This window comes from Anopheles gambiae, chromosome 3 (genome assembly GCF_943734735.2).
Source record: "Anopheles gambiae chromosome 3, idAnoGambNW_F1_1, whole genome shotgun sequence".
Classification (NCBI taxonomy): Eukaryota; Metazoa; Arthropoda; class Insecta; order Diptera; family Culicidae; genus Anopheles; species Anopheles gambiae.
The window spans coordinates 10,289,249-10,307,390 of NC_064602.1; the positions used below are offsets into that span (position 1 = coordinate 10,289,249).

Below are 18,142 nucleotides of genomic sequence, written 5' to 3' on the forward strand. Positions count from 1 at the left end.
CAGCTGTCAAAAGCGCACCAGCAGCAGCAAAAAAAAAAAGATCAAAAGAAAAACAGCCAAAACACACGCAAAGTGAAATGACTCGTCGTCGGTCGGCGGACAAACGTTCTTTCGTTATTATTATTTAACCCGCTGCCGAGCACAGATACTTCTCAGGTTTCTTCCCGCGGGACCTTCACCGGAGCGGCATGAAGCGTACGGTTGTGTGCTTTTGAGTGCGCGAAGTTGAGAGTGTCCGAGTGTTGTTTTCATCCCTCGTCTAAGAAACCTTCTCCTCCTCCACGTAATAATACACGGACAACAGCATCCTTTCCTCCCGTGTGTGCTTTTGCTGTTTTGCGCATTTACACCGTATCTTCCGCGATCGAATCTTACGTTTCGTTTCTAATCGTGTGCAAACACAGCCACAGCCGCGTTTTCATAATCTTTCCGGTATTGCACAGCGTGAAGCTGGGTGGATATCTAAGCCTCATCATGGACAACAATATCGAAGGGGAGGAGGTGGAGTTCCGCAAACACGCCAAGTACTTTATACGATTTCTACACACACTGCCGGGTCGGTTGGCGTCGCACGATTCCACTCGGTAAGGAAGGCTCGAATGTCGTTAAGCACTCTTTCTTGTTATTACTAATCAACTTCCCTCCCGTTTCACAGAGTAACCATAGCCTTCTTTGCTGTCAGCGGGCTGGACGTGCTGGACTCGCTGCACATGCTGACCGACACCTTCCAGCAGGACATTTGCAACTGGATCTACAAGCTGCAGGTGGTGCCGAAACCGGGCGAACGGGGGTACGGTGGCATCCAGGGGTCCAGCACGTTCGATGTGATCGGAACGCCCGACTCCTGCGGGCTGCAGCTCTACCGGTGGGGCCATCTCGCCATCACGTACACGGGTATTGCCGTGCTGGTGGCGCTCGGGGACGATTTGTCGCGCCTCAATCGGCGGGCCATCATCGAGGGTGTGGCAGCGGTCCAGCGGGACGACGGTAGCTTCAGTGCGACGATCGAGGGCAGCGAACAGGATATGCGGTTCGTGTACTGTGCGGCGGCGATCTGTGCCATGCTGAACGATTGGGGCCGTGTCGATCGCAAAAAGATGGCCGACTACATACTCAAAAGCATCGTACGCATTAGAAAGAGGGGCACTTTTCATTCGATTTTATGCTAAATTTCCTTTTTTTGTTTCTTCCAGCGCTACGATTACGGCATTAGCCAGCACTACGAGATGGAATCGCACGGCGGCACCACGTTTTGTGCGATCGCGGCCCTGGAGCTGAGCGGCCAGCTGCACCTCCTTTCGGCCGACACGCGGGACAAGATCATCCGGTGGCTGGTGTTTCGCCAGCAGGACGGGTTCCAGGGCCGGCCGAACAAACCGGTCGACACGTGCTACTCGTTCTGGATAGCGGCCACGCTCAAGATACTGCACGCGTTCGAGCTGACCAGCTTCCAGGCCAACCGGGACTACGTGCTGTCGACGCAGGACCCGACGGTCGGCGGGTTTTCCAAGTGGCCCCAGGCCTACACCGACCCGTTCCACTCGTACTTTGGGCTGTGCGGGCTGAGCTTCCTGAACGAGCCGGGCCTGCAGGAGGTGATGCCGAGCTTAAACATATCGATGCGTGCCTACCGACGGTTGCAGGAGCTCCAGCGCAACTGGACGCTGCTGGAGGAGGGACTGGCCGCCGGCAATGGGGAGGTTACCGTGCACATAGAGTAGGAGGAGCGGTGGTAGTGGAAAGGGCGCACTCAGAGACCGACACACACACACAAAAGGAGGAGGAACATAGAGCGCACAGAGAGCTGTTTGTTAAAATTTGTTTTGTTTTTTTTGGGATAGTTTTCGTTGTTTTAGATGCAATTTTTAAAAGAAAATAATAGATAAAAAAAACGGGATAGAGATATTTATTTTTCGCGCTTTTGCAATTTGCTACCATTAGGCATTAGGTTTAGGACAACATCATCAACATATTCCATCGGTGCCGAACACATACGCCCAAGCGTCGCCAAAACGCTCATAAAATTCAGTAGATAAGTTATTTGCTTTTATCAAAAGACACACAATTTTATGCCTCACCATCAGTCCGTTGCGATCAGTTTGCGAGAGTTAGGCGAGCGAAATGGGAGCATAACCACAACCCCCAAAAGGCACAACTACTACTATTTAAGTTAATAATAATAATACTTCGTCCGCTTCGAACACCGTTTCGAATGTACTAATAGAGAGAGATTGTGTATGTGGTGTGTAGAAACACTGCGGGATTTGGGGATACATAAAAACGAATCAAACAAACAGTAGAGAACAGTAGTGATTAAGGCAGATAGTGCTGTAAGGAAGAAGGGGAAGAAAAATAAAAGCGAAATATTTTAGTGACACAAACAGTCTTTTTCTTCGCACCCAGGTCTCCGATCCACCGAACAGGGTCATATAAAACCGCTTTTTGCCTTGGGTACATGCGCGCGAGGCCGTAAATACAAGCGCGCTTAGATTGCTCACGTACGTATGCGGTGTTGTAATTTAGTTTGCTCAGCGGCAGCCGGTTAATTGGCCCTTGGATATTGACAAACACGAACACAGCACAAGGGCTCCATTTTTATATTTACAGCCAGCAACCGGAGACTAACGGCCTCCTCAGAATGAGTGGCTTTTATTGTACGGAGGCGCAATGGAGGCAAACACTTTGGTATGGAAGAAGCGCAGTGTCGCTATGGAAATTACCCTTTTATCATGGACTACTGCTGCTTAGCCCAACAAACGTTCAATTGGTTGGAGATTATCGGTCACGTAGTGTGAATGTTAGCAGACAGCCCCCACAATTACTAAAATAAATCAGTTTTTAACATTAAAATTAAAACAAAACTCTGATTTTACATGATCTTCATTGCTTCTATTTATTTCCATTTTTTTCTGTATCCATTTCCTCTTCTTTCTATTGGCTGTTTTCGTTCAATACAGCTCCCGCACGGGACCTTCTCTCAGCTGATCGGTGTATTCCAATACATGATGTACCCTCTCTCTCTCTCTCTCGCTCCTCTTATTTAGTGATGGCGCGCTTCTTAAATTAGCTGGAAAAAAAATACTTTTGTGGTAAGAAAATGGCTCACACACACTCTTCTTCCTTGCTATTGTTTTGTTATGATGGCGTGTGGAGGTCGCTCAATTAACGAGAGAGGTCCGTGTATGGTTGGTGGTTTGTAAAAAGGTAAACGACGACGCTCTAAGGCACCTTAACAATTTGTATCGTTCGTTATACTCCTCCTTTGCTTATTTCCTTTTCCTTCTCACTACACAAAAAAGCTGCATTTTCTCTTCTACTTTCCATTGCATTTTCTTTTCATTTTCAAACGGTTACTTTTGAAAATAGTTGTTAGCTGTTTTTCTTTAGCAAAAATTGTATTTTTTGTTTTTTCAAAATTGTGTTATCATTCCTTTTCTCCTTTTGCGTTAAAAATGGTTTGCGCGTACCATTTTTTTAACGACTTTTGCTTCGTTTTATTACATCGAACTACTTTTGCATTTCCTCTGGCTCTCTACTTAAAACAAAACGGTATATTTTATATAAAAAAAGGTTCATACGCGCACAAGTGAAAAAAAAAAACATATATAAAAAATAAGTAAATTTAATATTTAAAAAAAAGAACACGAATTGATACGTTGACCAGAATCAAAATGGACGGCCTTCTTTTGCTTTGCTTTTTTACGAGAGGAGAGAGTTGAGAAAAGAAATAAAGCTTCCTTTCCGGCTTCTCTCATCTTTCGCAATTTCTTAAGTTGTGAGCTTAAATTTATTCTATTTAAACGGAAATTATTAGCGCGTTAGAGTTCTTTCTACAAGAACGAAAAAAAACGATAAGACACATAAGTCAAGGGTGGGAAAAAGACGGAGCTGCTAAAAAGGTGAAATTCTTACTTTCATGTTCACAAAAAAGCTTACGTCGCTAGTCTTTGTAAAAAAAAGAATTGCTTATTTTGTCCACATTTTCTTAGGGCAGATAGCAAAACTTTTGTTTCTGTTTCTCTACACGGTGTTGTATAAAATGTGTTTCATCAAGTTTGGATTATTCTGTTATTCCCTTTTTCAAAAAAATCTGTGTCCTTTGAATGGCTGCCGGACGGTGATGATGGTAAGTGTGTCTATTAACCCCTAAAATCTAGCTTAAAAAGAAAACGTTTAACTACTCTACTAGCAAAAAAAACGGACGCAACAAGTATTGATATAAGGAGATTCTCGCTCATTCGATATTCAGTGATTGTTTTTTGCTTGAATGGAATCAATTCCTCTCCCCCGGCGGAAGCGTAGGGAGGAATCCAAAAGTGGGGAAAGGTTTTGTTGTTTGTATATTTACACAGTTTGCGCTTCTTCTTTGATCGCGATTTTAATCGTTGAGGAAAATCCACCCATTTGGATTGACTATTCGGTAGTGGCGGGCCACGAGCACGATGCTGGTCAGCAGCATCAGCACGATCGAGCCCGGGAAGCGGACGGCAATGTTGTAGATCGAGCAGTACGGGCACTGCGAGCTGCCGCACACTTCGCAGATGTTCAGCAGGTAGGTCTGCAGCGAATCAAAGATGGTCTCGTTGAAGCGTTCTGGAATGAGATAAACGGTTGTTAGATAAAGGGAGATCATTTTCTGTTACCAAGGGGTGCTGTGATCGCTCTTTTACCTGGCGCGTAGTAATCGTACACACGGATCGGTAGGTAGCGTGACATGTTGGCTACCGGCATCCATCGTTCCAGTGTAAAGTTCACACAGACATAATCATTATCCAGCTACAAAGAGATAACAATAATTAATATAGATTCTTTCCCTAAGAATAAACGATCAAAACACTTACATAGTCGAAGTAGAAGAGCACCTTTCGCTCCTGGAAGCGAGCCCGCTGGAGATTGCGCACCCGCTGGCTGAGGATGTACGAGTCGAGCTTCTGCTGCTGTATCATGTAGCCCGTCGGTACGGCCACATCCAGCACCGCCATACCCGAGCGGATCGATTCCTGCGTGTTGATCCATCTGGAGGGGAAAAACAAAACAATTGTTATTTACACACGTTCACCTTTTTCTCGCCGCCTACTGCGCGCTCTCTCTTACCGTTGACAGATGACGTAGCTAATGTGCGACTGATTCCTGCCGTGGAAGATCGTCCGCGTGGTCAGATCGAAGGCCGGCACGGGCGGTTGCGTCTGGAACTTGTACGTATCGACCGAGTACTGGACGTGCATCTGAAGGATGGCATAGCCGACACCGGTTGCCTCCACTCGCACCGTACCCCAAGCATTAGGGACCTGTTACAATCATTATGAAAATCATTAATTCTTTAATCATCATCCCCCATCGAATTCTCCACCACTTACATCCAAAAACTGCTGCTGTGCCAAGCTCTTGCGCGTAATGTACAGCTGCTTCGTTTCGCCGGGCAGGGACGTTGCCTCCACCTTGATGGCGAGCTGCGTCACGTTCGAAACGCGATTGCGCGTACTGTACTCGGTCAGTGCCTTCATCGCCATGCCCGTATCCTGGCTCGAGGCCCAGCCACCGTCGGTCAGGCGCTGGGCGTTCAACCATGCCACGATCGGATCGACGTGTATCTCTTGCCGCGACACGTACGTCAGCAGCGCGTAAGCCGTCGTTTGGATGTTGAGCGAATCGTACTTGTACGGCAGGCGGGGCAGCGAGAAGTAGCGCTGATTTTCCAGCTTGGTCGGTGGCAGTGGCACTTCCTCTTCGCCCCAGTAGTTAAATTCGCCTGTTTTTTTGAGGGAAGAAAGGAAACAGATACTGGTGTTATAAACAGGAAAATGTATTACGTGCAGTGCTGCAAAACTGTCACTGTCAATGTCATACACAATCTGACTAAAACAAAATTCATGTCAGCGTCACGTACTCATTTGTGATAATCAGAGGTGATACTCATTAACGATTGGTGTGTCCAATACATGCTCCATGATATTTTTGCGACCAACACTTGGTCAATCACTATGTCATGACTTTTTTTTTACTGTGATCAGTTCTGCAAAATGTCACTGACATAGTCATGATAAATTCCGGCTGAGACAAAATCATGTCAGCCGCACGAACTCTACAGTGATGATCAGAGGTGAGACTCAAACAGTTAATGCGACGAGTTGATCACATGCTTCGTGACATTTTGTGCCACCAACTCTTTGCCAGTCACTTGGTCGCGACATTTTGTGTCGATGATCATATCACGATAGGCTTGGGACTAAACGCAAAGTATATTCCAAGAATATTGTGATTATCACCCACAGACAATGTCATGACCAAGTGAGTGACCGAGAGTTGGGTGCTAAACAAAATGTCACCAAGCATGTGATTAAGTCCACCAACTGTTTGCGTCTCATCACTGATCATCAGCTCATCATCATCATCATCAGCTTGTCAGAGTATCGCGTTGGACTGAAGCATTCGTCGCGTTTGGCATGACGCACTTTCATTGAGTATCAGCAATGAGCATCACGCTACTACGGATATGTGCATTGTTCATTGTCGTTGGTGATCATCTCGTGATGCTGATGACATTTTGCAGCACTGGTTAGGCGTTACAATGACATGACGGCCTAAAAATCCTTACCAATTGATCGCATCTTTGCGGAAAGCATCGTAAAAGCGGCCTCCGCCTTCGGTGCCTTCGCTATCATCAGTGCGTACGCGACGATTGCTATTTCGTACGTCGAACCGGACTCCTTTATCGTGGCCAAATTGCGCTGCAAGTACTGTAACGCTCTTTGCTGTGATAACGCTACCCTTGCCGCAAGTCTCTGTAGAAATAAATAAATAAATAAATAACCGATCCAAGTAACCACAATAAAATGATTTTTCATTGCTACTCACCCCAGCTGGCAAGTTAACGGTCGTTAGCGTTATAAGCACGTGCGCCGTTAGCGTTACATTCTTCTCACGCACCACATCGTTGCGCGAAAAGAACGCGGAACTGTTAGCCTTCCGGTCGGGCAGCCACGTTTCCTCCCAGAACGAGCCATCCTCCTTCTGGTGGCGCAACAACCAATGCATATTCTTCTGTATCATGTACGGATCGATGAAGATAAAGTTCTCGTACTCGTACAACCCGGCCATCTCGCCAAACACCTGCGCACAGTACGCAGTGAGCCAGACGGACGGTGCGGACTGGTTCCAGTCGGCACGGAATAGCGAGAAGCCACCGTCCTCCATCAGGTAGCTCAGCTGCCGCTGGTACAGTATGTTCATAAAGTGGAACGCTTGCTTTTCCGTCCGTTTGTCGCGCAGCGTACTCGCCCGCATGTACTTGATGGTGTAGAAGTTGGCGGCAAAGCTGAACATGTTCTGTTCCGCCGCATCCATCGGCAGCTCCAGCAGCGACGTGGTGTTGATGGGCATGGTGGGAAAGATGGCGCCGACCACATCACCGACCACGGAGATGCGCGCCCGATTCGAACCGAACACATAGTACCGATCGATCTCGTACGGGATGATGGGCGTTTCCGTGACGTTCACGTGCATGAACTGCACCAGATAGGCACGGTTGCGCAGATCGAGCAGGATGGACTGGTGGCGGTACTGTGGCAGCCCGTCCGCCTCCACCGTAATCTTGCGGCTGATCTGATGCGCACCGAGCAGCGTGGAGGCGTGGATCGTTACCTCGATCTCACCCAACCGTGTCGGCACGATCGGCAGATACACGTTGGTCGAGTCCTGCGCGTTCAGGTAGATGTAGAACTGATGCTCGCCGAACGAGGTGCGCGGATTGTACGACCGCACTATACCGTCCTCCTCCACGTGCACGAACTGATAGTCGGGCGAGCTGTGCAGCACCACCGTCGCCTCGATGTCCACCGTCTGGTAGTTGAACACCGCCACTCTTATGCCCACCTGCTCTCCCTGATGGCAAGCGGTCGGCATCTCCACATTGATGAAGAACGGCTGAATGCCCACGTACTCGATCGGTTTGCGTATCATGCCGTACCCGCGCGTCCCACTGATCCCGAACGCCGAAACCGACCACAGCGCTGGCACCTGCGGCACATCCAGATTGAAGATGTAGCGCCCATGCGGCCCAATGTTCACGTCCTTCCACAGCCAAACGTTCTGATAGTGGCGCAGGATCCGGTTGAAGCGGAACTTGCGGAACTCGACCAGCAGTGTCTCGTTGCGCGTACTACACCCAGCCTCATCCGTCCCGTCCTCACAGTCCATGTACCCGTCGCAACGCTTGTCCGTCCGATAGCAGCGCCCATTCAAACACTCACTGTAGTTCAGCGCCGCATCACAAATCGTCGGTCGCATCGGCACCACCCCATCCGTGAACACAACCAGCCCCGCATAATCGAACGTCCTGTTCGCATCGATCCCGAACGTGGACGCCGGATAGTACACCAGCTCATCCGGATCGCCGTCGTGCGACATCCACGTCTTCTTGAACGTCCCGTTCGTGTGCTCATCGAACGACAGCATCTTCTGGATGACGTTCGCGTACGTCAGCTCGTTGCCCGCCTGCATCGTGTAGAACGCATTGTCGATCGCGGACAGACCCACGTACGAGCCCGGCTCCCCGTAGATCGCCACCTCTACCTTCTCGCCCGTCCGCGCCTTCCGGTTGTTAATGAACACCGTAAAATTGTTGCGCGAAATGCCATTCACCGGGAAGGTCAAACTGTCCGTCAGCAGCTTCCCGTACCGCCCGATGTGCCACACCACGATCGTAGCGGCCGGTGCCATCTCCGCGCTCAGCGTGATTGCCATCGTCTTGACGCCGCCCTTCATGTTTTCGTGCCCCGTCACCAGGATGATGCCCTTCGACATGACCAGATAGTTGAAGTCCTTGATGTAGAAGTTGCTCTGCACGTGCAGCGTTATGTACTCGCCCACCTTCGCGTCCGTCGTGCTCGTGTGCACCTTGATGTTGTGGTTGTTGGGCGAAAAGTGGGACAACAGCAGCAGCTCGGTCGAGGCTCGCTCGCCCGACGGGTCGATGTAGTTCGCGACCAGCCGCATCGATTGGATTTCGTTCAAGAATTCGTTCGTTTGCTTCGTGTTCTCCAGGTTCAGATCGTGCCGGATGTCGAGCTTCAGCTCCCACACGCCCGCCTTCTGCGACATGTGCAGGACGCGGCTGTCGAAGGAATTGCGCCCGCCGGAGGCGCGACTATCGATCGTACCGGACACCTCCATGCGCCCCGCATTGAACTCATCCAGCGGGAGGGGCGATCCGTCGTGGTACTCCGCGATCAGGTACACGGTAAACGGCATCGATGGTTTGAAGACCTAAAAATTAAAGAAAAAAAGGCAAATAAGTAAAGATTTTCTCATTAAATCATCAAAAAATTGACCGCCCTAACCTGTGGTGAATCTCCCAGGAAAGCGATACGAATCGATGAGTTGTACACGCGCGTCAGCGAGTAGCCCTCCACAATCTCGTTGTAGTACCGCTCGCCAACCCGCGCCGTAAACAGGATCTCCATCCCGGACAGGTTCGGCACCAGCTGGGCCAGCTCGGCCATCGGGAAGCGGAAGTTGTACGTGCCGTTAAAGAAGCGCAGATACGGCAAACTGTCCCGGTACGTGTTGGTCCACGAGTCCCACTGCGAGTCGCTCTCGACCGGCTTCTTGATCCAGAACGGCCACTCTTCGTCAAAGTTCAGATGGCGCTCGATCACGTACGAGTCCTGGAAGTTGTTCGACGAGTAGCGCCCATCGTACCCCTGCCCAACGCCATCGTATCCGCCCTGATCGCGTCCCCCGATCTGACTGCTAAAGCTATTCTGCGGGTTGTACTGGTTCAGCAGATCCGGGTTCGTCTTTTGCAGATAATAAGGCACGTTCTGGTTCAGGTTCGTCAGTCGCCCCAAATTTCCAACGCGATTCATCTGATTGATCGCTTCCGGATTGAAGAACCCGATCGGTCGGATCGTTGCCTTCAGCGTCAAATTGCCCTTCACCGGCGTGCCGTTCGTAAAGTTCGCCATAATGCGCCCGTAAATGTACCGATCGGTGTTGAAGAAGAAGGCCGGCATCGTCACATTCACCTCGAACCGCGTCTGGTAGTACTCCTCCACGTTGAACCGGGCCTCCTCGATCTGGCCCTGCGCCTCAATCCTTATCTTCCACTCGCCAAACACCGGCTGATCCGACAGCTGGTACTGCAGGCTGACCGAGCCCTGGTTCGACTGGCGCGACAGCCACCGCCGCATAATGTGCCCCGCCGGATCCAGCATGTACACGTTCATCTCCTTGTCGAAGCCCTTCAGCTCGGTCGTGATCGGGATCGCCCGGAACCGCACCGTTTCGCCCTGCATGTACACCGGCTTGTCCGTCTGCACGAAGATCGTCATCGAGCGCTGGGAGAAGATCAGCTTCGTCTCGTTCGCAAACACGTACCCGCCAAAGTTCTTGTCGTACGAGCCCTCCACCCGCAGCTTGTACTCGCCCACCACGCTGGTCGGTGGCACCCGCATCAGCATCGTTTCCGGCACACCGACCGTGATCGGTTTCGTCTCGCTGCTCAGCTCGACGCCGTCGCGCGAAATACTGGTGCGCACCGTAAGCGGCAGATGCGATTCCAGCACCGACACCGCCACCTTGTACACCTGCCCCGGGCGTACCATTTTCGACGCAACGATAAAGTACGTAATGCCCTGGGAGAACGAGTTGCCGGCGGCGTAATCGTTGTTGGAGAACGGATTGCGGTTCGAAGTGCGCGTGCGGAACGGTGGTGTCGTTTGGCGGTTGAAGTAATCGCGCGGTGTCGTCGACTGCAGGACCACATTTCGGTTGTCCTGCCCGAACCGATTGCCGTCGATGCTGTTCGAGTCTTGGTTGTTGCCATTTACAGCATTGTTGCCGTAGTAGTCACGCTGATAGTTCGTGCCGGAAGACTGCGACGGAGGAAGCCCTTGGTTGGTGCGTGTGTTCGGATCGTACTGGCTGCTTGGATACTGTGGGTTGTACTGCTGTCGGCCACCAAACGGGTCCTGCGGGTTGTAGCGATTGACATCGTTCGACTGTGGTTGGGATTGTTGCGCTTGCACGAGAAGGTTCGCTTGGGACGCGATGAACAAGCACAGAAGCAGCAGCAGCGGTGTTGTCCTTGCATCCGACCCGGGGGTGGTCGGATGCTTACTAGCCTTCATGGCGTTGGATATGTGTTTTACACAGCCAGATCGTTGTTGTGTTCTAAAAAGAGATAGAGGAATAGAAAATAGGTTAGCAAAGGCAGCGGAGAAATGAGCATCGCACGTCGATTATGTGCAACAGATGTCGAAGTGTATATTAAAATGGTCTCTCTTTGAACCGGCCGCAGACAGAGAAACCGGGGTTTGTGTTGTAGTCGTTAAAAAGGGGGTGAGATTTTCGACAAATCGTGTCCCTCACAGGGGACAAGAGACTTCACACATCAAAGTAATGCACATCCCTCCTCCTCTAGGTGTCCATCTCTCCACAGTAGGGCTGCTTGGAGAGATTATGCCATAAAATTAATATCATTTAAGATCGGTTAATGACAGTCACACATGTTGCCTTTTCCTAGTTCAACATGTGATGTGCACACATACACAGGTTTCAAAGCGGGCTCGCCAATAGATGACCAATTGCGAAACAGAAGAGGGAGTGTGGACCTAGCCGGTCAGAGATGTATCATTACATGCTTCTGTTGTGCATCGATATAGGGGGAAGTTGCGGAGGTCAAAAGACATTACGGAGTTTGAAGTTCATTTCAGAAATGGGATTTAGAAGGCGTTAGACAAAACACATGCGACCTGATGCTGTATAATGCAATTCTTGCATGAAGATCAATGTTGTTCTTCAAAAAGAACATAAAAGAATAATCATTCGTCATTTTTAATAAATTCCTTATGTGTGTATCTTAACTGTCCTACCACTTCATTAATCATTATCTGATCATTGGACCATTTTTCGAGTAAAACATCTTAACCGAAATGTACACGAAAGATTCTCACGAACCAAAACGAGACCCGCCTTTACAATGATGATTATCATTGAAGAATGTATGCAAATGAAGCTCTGACTAGTAGCTCCTCTCTGGTAAGCTGATTCTCCACATTAAATGCGGATTTCCCACTAATAAAAACAAACTCTTTCAGCTCTTTCTCGTTTGCCGGCTACTAAAAGTGAGTGTGTTTTATGCTGCTGCGGTCGTTGCCACACACTTTGCCTCATTAATCACTGGGCGCGTCCGCGCGAATGAGGCGCGGCGCACACACAAAAAATGACTGCCAAGATTGCCAGCCAGCCAGGCTAAAAGTAACGAGATGATGCTGATGATTCTCTGTCGCATTATCTTCATCGAGTAAAACATAATAAAAGATCGTTTATCATGGCGCCAAACAGGAACCATCCGAGGTTCATATTTGCTCCGGGCCGTGGCATCCTACTGTCTCGGAAGACGGCAACGAGATGAGGATGGAATGGAAGTTTTACACCGATATAAAGAGAGTCATTTCACCAAAAAACCACTTGAGTACCGTTCTGATGTAGTTGAAACGGCGTTAAGACGACGAGGAGGAAGATTCGTGTGTAAATGAACACTTTGATTTAAATAGGGCATTACTTTGGAACACCACCCGGGAGAACAAACACATTGCAATGATGTCAACCGTATCAAACTGTACGATCAAAACGGTTAAACTTTAATAGAATTCCTCTCATTCTCCAATACACAAACGCCTCCTGTAACCTCCATCACTGTTGGCACACGAAATGGAAAGCCGGCCGGCGTAAAAATCGATAACAATCCAACACCACAACGCATTACACACTCTGAAGGTCACATACAATCAAAATGGAAAACGAAGGGATATAAAGGGATTATAAAGGTAAAGAGAAGATGGTTTCATGCAGTGTGACTGATGATACTGTCGCTGTTCCGTATCAGGAAAGAGTAATCACAACCATTGTACCATGATAGAAAAAAGGGTTTTTGACACTTGATTTCACGGTATTTTGGTCGCTGGTGGAAATTTGTCTTCGTTTAGACATACGGGAAAGTTGGATTAGTATTATTTGCCCTAGAAAGACACTCAGAAATTGGTAGCATTAGGTTTATATTGATATCTACACGAGAATGTGTGCAAAACGCCTAAAAGTATGCAATGCTCATAACAAAAAGCTACGAATAAGAAGTTTTTGGTATTTTCATCATCAAAATAGCTTCAAAAAATATGAATTTGATCCATTTTTGGCTATAAACCTCTAACCACTGCTCTAATGACTTTAGGTCCGCCAATCGATTCAACAGCCCGTGACCGTGAACTACCCACTATTTCATTTTTTCGAGGGCATGCATGCAAACACAATGAATGAAAAATACCAGCCACACACCGCATGATTTTGTGATCCCGCGTGTATTAGGTGTGTATCTCCGAAGTTCAGCTCACAAAGGAACATTGTCCAATGCAACACACAAACAATTAAATGGAGCAGCAGCAGCAGCAGCAGCGAGACACCACTGTGTGCATGCAGCAGCAGGGTCGTGCGCGACCGGTGTTTTGTCATTTCTATTCTACGCGTATCATGTTACGCGCAGCCGGCAACGGCACGACCGCAAAATTAGCCACCGGAAGCGGGTATCAATGATTGAATGCAGACGAAAGAAGGCTCGCGTGTGTGCATTGGATGACGTTCTTGACATTGAATGGGGTTAGAGTTTTTGTGTGCTAATCGCACAAAACGTGGTTGATGGTTTCGTGATCGATGATGCGTGTGTGTGTTTTGTGCGATTAATTTTAAATTAATTTGACCAGAATTTATTCTTGAATTCTACAGACAGGAGACCGTCTATTAACCATTCAAGATGTTAGAAAACAAGTCTTTAGGGTGGTCTCAACTGTGAAGGTTTTCCTTCCCTTTTCTCCTATTGCAATATGACCAGCGTTTTGCGGTTACGTGTGTTGTGGCGTAACATAATCCTTCGCCTGTCTGCCTCACTCAAGTACTTTGACCTGGGGGTGCGGCGCGGCTTGTGTCTTATCCCCCCAATGTCCAGACATTTCAAAAACAAGGAAGAAAGCGCAAGAGAAAACAACACCCCACAGTAGAAGAATTCAACACACGCGAGCAGCGATAGATTAGTTACGGACAATGTTCAAACCAAATTTTAAAACATTCTACTTGAAATCGATCAACCAGCGAACGGACGAGGCAGCGATCCACATCTGCGCTTGTACGTGCGCGGCCCGTACGCGCGTCCGATCGTATAGACAGATGTGGAGAGAGTAAGATTTTCATTCTGAAAGAAGAAACATAATCACTTCGAAAAAAGGCAAAGTGGTAGAAACACTTTCCCTCATTCGAGCCTCAGGCACACAGCCAACCGCTCTTGACACTGTCCAGAAGCAGCTCTTCAACATGCATCCTGATGTGTTCGAACGATACTTTGATTGCAGTAAACACGCGCAACAGAGACAAGAGCGCGTGCCTATTCGTTGTCGGTTATTCTGTCTAATATTTTGAAAGAAGATGTTTGTACTAAAGAAGGAGTTCATAATGTTGTACTAGAGTTGAAATCATATTCTTCAGAATTGATAAAATATGTTAGAATAATTTGGTCCAAGATCCAGAAAAATCGAAGAACACAACACAACTGTCAACACAGCGCTGGCAGCTGCAGCGTCAAAGAGTTGAGTAATTTCCCACTGAGCAGATGTGCGTTTAACGCAATCGTTTCTCACTTCGCTGGTGGCAAGATATTAGTCAAAACACGAGGAACAAGACGAGCCCATGAAGAAATCTGACGACCTACCACCACGCGCGCTCCATAACATCAACACATCTGGAGGGAAAAAGACTGAGTGAGATGGATGGGAAGAATGTGTCGATGGTACCCAACCCCATCACACCATTCGCTCCGGAATAGCCGTCGTATTGTTGCAATAAATTATACTGCTTTTCTGCGTGAAATATTTCAAACATCCCACTGGATGCATTTCTTGAAGAATGCACCACATTGCACGCACCACACGTACGATGGCTCGTGCCTCCAGAACACTGGACACGAAATAACCTACATCCGAAAGAGGATGTTGTATACATTCCGCAAGAGCGCAGCAACACAAGGGAAACATGATCATCATTTGCCCGATCGTGTCGGCAGTATCCCCGCATCATTGGGGCAGTAGTGGAAAACAGCTACAACAACTCCCCTATCCGTAAGGAAGTAGAAAAGGAAGAAAAGGCAGTAGCAATCCTGCACTTATCCACAAAACTCTCGCAATATCTTTCCTATGATTTTGGAGTGAAAAATGGACAAGGAAAATGGACGTATGTGATCTTCCGATGACCACAAGATTTGAAGTGAAAATATGTTCTACCATCACATCTAGTGCGGCAAGCAGCAAGCTTGAAAAGAAGATAGAGCTCTAATGTTCTTCTAAAAATACAAACTGCATACTTCCTCCTTAACACACGTCCGTTTAGAGGGGAAGAAGACATGGACCGAATGCATGGTACAGTACACGCCATCCGGAACACGACGACGATGACGAGGAAGAACGCAACCGCGGGAGTGGTTTTGAGAGAAAATAATTTACTACGATAACATAAACACAACACAACCGGACCCGACCGACCTACTGCTGCTAACTTAAATGGGCGGGGATGAAATCTACTACAGCAGATTGATCTCTGATGAACCCTTTTTAGTCTGTTATGTTCATTTTTCTCTTCTGCCGTCGATCGTTTTGGTACCGGAATGAGGATCGTTTTAGGGGTTTTTTTTCATACACTCAAATCTGATGTCCATCAACGATGCGCTTTTCCTTCATCAAACTCGTGCATTACACACCAGGCACCAGCTTCTTCTTGGGGCTAGTAGTAAGGCACGGGGTTTCCATTGCTTACATCTTTTGACGTGATTTGGATCGATATTTATCAACTGACGATGGTGTATATATCTCGTAAATAAGCATGATTTTGATCAAAGGAGCTGAGGGAAGAAACGAACTTCGGATTGGGTGTGAAATAAATGTGAACTATTAAGAGACTTCTGTACCGTTTAAAATATAATCAAAGCGTGAGATTAATCTCAAAATATCAAACATCACTTTTAGAGTAGTTTTGCCAAGCGTGTTGCATACTTTCAGGCAAATTAGATTGACTAACGAGTAGGGGCCTACTTTGGTATGAGAGAGAATCCTTTTGTTCTAGTTAACACTTACCAATCATGCTACTATTTGTCCCCAGCACATTAATTGAGGAATTTCTCTAGAAATTAAAGGTATTACCATCGCCCTTACTTGTTTTCCCGGAAGAGTAGCAATAAATCATACCCACACATAAGTTATTCCCCTATAGTACAACCAACCAAACACAAACAACCGAAAGAGGCACTTTTTGTGCCATAAAAATATCGTTCATGACCCACAAAAACAATCCGAAAGGGCAAACGGCGAGAGAGCAATACTGACTCTACTTGACCTGCATATGAAAGCGAAAGAGTCTATATATTACCGCTTCGGTTCCAATTTTCCAGAACAGATCTTCACCGAGAATTGGGGTAAATTTTGGAGAAGCGTTTAGGGGGAGAGTAGAGAAGACAGAAGGACTGGCGGTACCGTGAAAAGTCATTTTGGGATTTCTACAATTGCTATAACTGGAGCACAGGAGAAGACACCATCACCTCCGGGAGGTACACTCAAATAAATCTTGCCACGTTTTTCGTCTCGCTTTCGATCTCGGGTGTGTAAATGGACGAGAAAAAGGAACGCGCGTATTTGGTTCAATGTCCTGTACCGATTTATTATGAGGGGAGAACGAATTTTTCTTTGATAAAATAGAAAAAAAACGGCAATGAAGAAAATGCCTCTCCAAATTGGTGGGAAGGAAAAGGACCGTGAAAAGTTCAACCCTCAACATTCACACAAACACAAGGACAAACAAAAACAACGACAACCGAATTCTGTTTGAAGTTTCTGTTATCTTTATCACCGCCAGGAACGTGACTTTCTTTTCGAATGGTTGGAGAAAAGGCGGATGAATGGGTTTGTTTTTCCCTTACTCATCTCCGTCGTCGTCGTTGTCGGTGGGGTTTAAATGAAAATTTCCACCGCGTGTTTAATTTGCCGGCCGGCTACCGGTTTTTTGAACTAGTGCCGCAAGCAGCAGGGAGTTTGCTTGAATTAGAATCACCGTAAAATTTAATTAAAACCAGGCTGTTTCTCCCCAAAACTGGGCTCTCTGTGCAAAGAGAAGACACACGTCGACATAGTTAAGCTTCTGTAATCGGTGTTCTGTCGTAATGTCGTAAAAATCGATTGGAGAGAAGCGAAAGACGGGCGAAAGACAGTCACTCAATTAGTTAGAAAGACGGAGGGACGACTTAAAGGAACAGATTTCTGGTCAGAATACCGGTGGAGAGATTTTAATGGAATAATTTATGTTTAATTACAAAAGTTGAGTTAAATACGTGAATGGAGCTGACGTACGTCTTGGCAATCTAAGCAAACTACTTTAACACATGCCTTTCCTTCAATTCTTCGCTCTCCTTTTTGGCACACAAACTGTCTTATTATACACTCACGATTAAACGGTAGCCGGTATTATATTAACAATCTTCTCTCCTGATTAGAATTAATGGTGCGAAAAAATGTGTCATGCTAAACGAAATTTTCCATCCTCTCTCACAACAACACCAAGCACAGCTCAGCTTTCGATGGGATTATAAACTTAAGTGAAGTATGGTTTACTTTCCCCTACCGGCAACCGGCATCTTAAGTACGTGATGGAGAGCACAGGCGCTTGGGAAATGCTGTTAAAAAGCCAACAAACAGACGTCCCTTCACCAACAAGGAGAATAAGACCAGTTTAAAAAGTCAATTTTCTAACCAAATTTTCACAAGAACGTACTTGAGAGAAGCTTTAAGCTATCACAAATTCGATCACAAACTGTGTGGAAAGCAAGTGTCCGCCAAATGATCGTCCGCCGCTCATTATAATTTAGCAATATTGCCGTGACGCCTTTCCAGCTCCAACGCTGGGTGGACGCGGTTCGGTCGTCAGCAGTCTTTCATAATTAATGGCGGGAAGCCTGCTGCTGTTGTGGATTTATCCATCCGACAGCCATGCAGTGTGTATCCGTGTGTTGGTTTCTGTGAGGGTATGTGTAAGTGCCATGTTTCCCCAGTTTTCCAAT

General features: G+C 47.4%; 2 protein-coding genes across 4 annotated transcripts in view; one reads left to right on the forward strand and one right to left on the reverse strand.

Moving 5' to 3' along the window:
• Positions 1–10: 10 nt before the first annotated feature.
• Positions 11–2,381, forward strand: LOC1277573 (geranylgeranyl transferase type-1 subunit beta). Its single transcript, XM_317045.5, has 3 exons — positions 11–584; positions 656–1,124; positions 1,194–2,381. The coding sequence occupies exons 1-3, from the start codon at positions 475–477 to the stop codon at positions 1,719–1,721; spliced, it is 1,107 nt and encodes a 368-aa protein (XP_317045.5). The 5' UTR covers positions 11–474; the 3' UTR covers positions 1,722–2,381.
• Positions 2,382–2,867: 486 nt separating this feature from the next.
• The window catches only part of LOC1277572 (CD109 antigen), a 33,157-nt gene continuing 17,882 nt past the window's right edge, over positions 2,868–18,142 (reverse strand). For 2 of the 3 annotated variants that reach the window (XM_061662120.1, XM_061662119.1), the window contains 8 exons: positions 9,339–11,172; positions 6,856–9,264; positions 6,596–6,782; positions 5,358–5,749; positions 5,095–5,288; positions 4,842–5,016; positions 4,671–4,776; positions 2,868–4,593 (listed from right to left, as the gene is read on the reverse strand). In XM_061662120.1, the coding sequence (XP_061518104.1) occupies positions 4,379–4,593; positions 4,671–4,776; positions 4,842–5,016; positions 5,095–5,288; positions 5,358–5,749; positions 6,596–6,782; positions 6,856–9,264; positions 9,339–11,129 (5,469 nt within the window). In that variant the 5' untranslated portion in view covers positions 11,130–11,172 and the 3' untranslated portion in view covers positions 2,868–4,378. Of the gene's footprint in view, positions 4,594–4,670; positions 4,777–4,841; positions 5,017–5,094; positions 5,289–5,357; positions 5,750–6,595; positions 6,783–6,855; positions 9,265–9,338; positions 11,173–18,142 lie in introns of those variants that run through there. The other variant, XM_061662121.1, reaches the window with a different exon arrangement.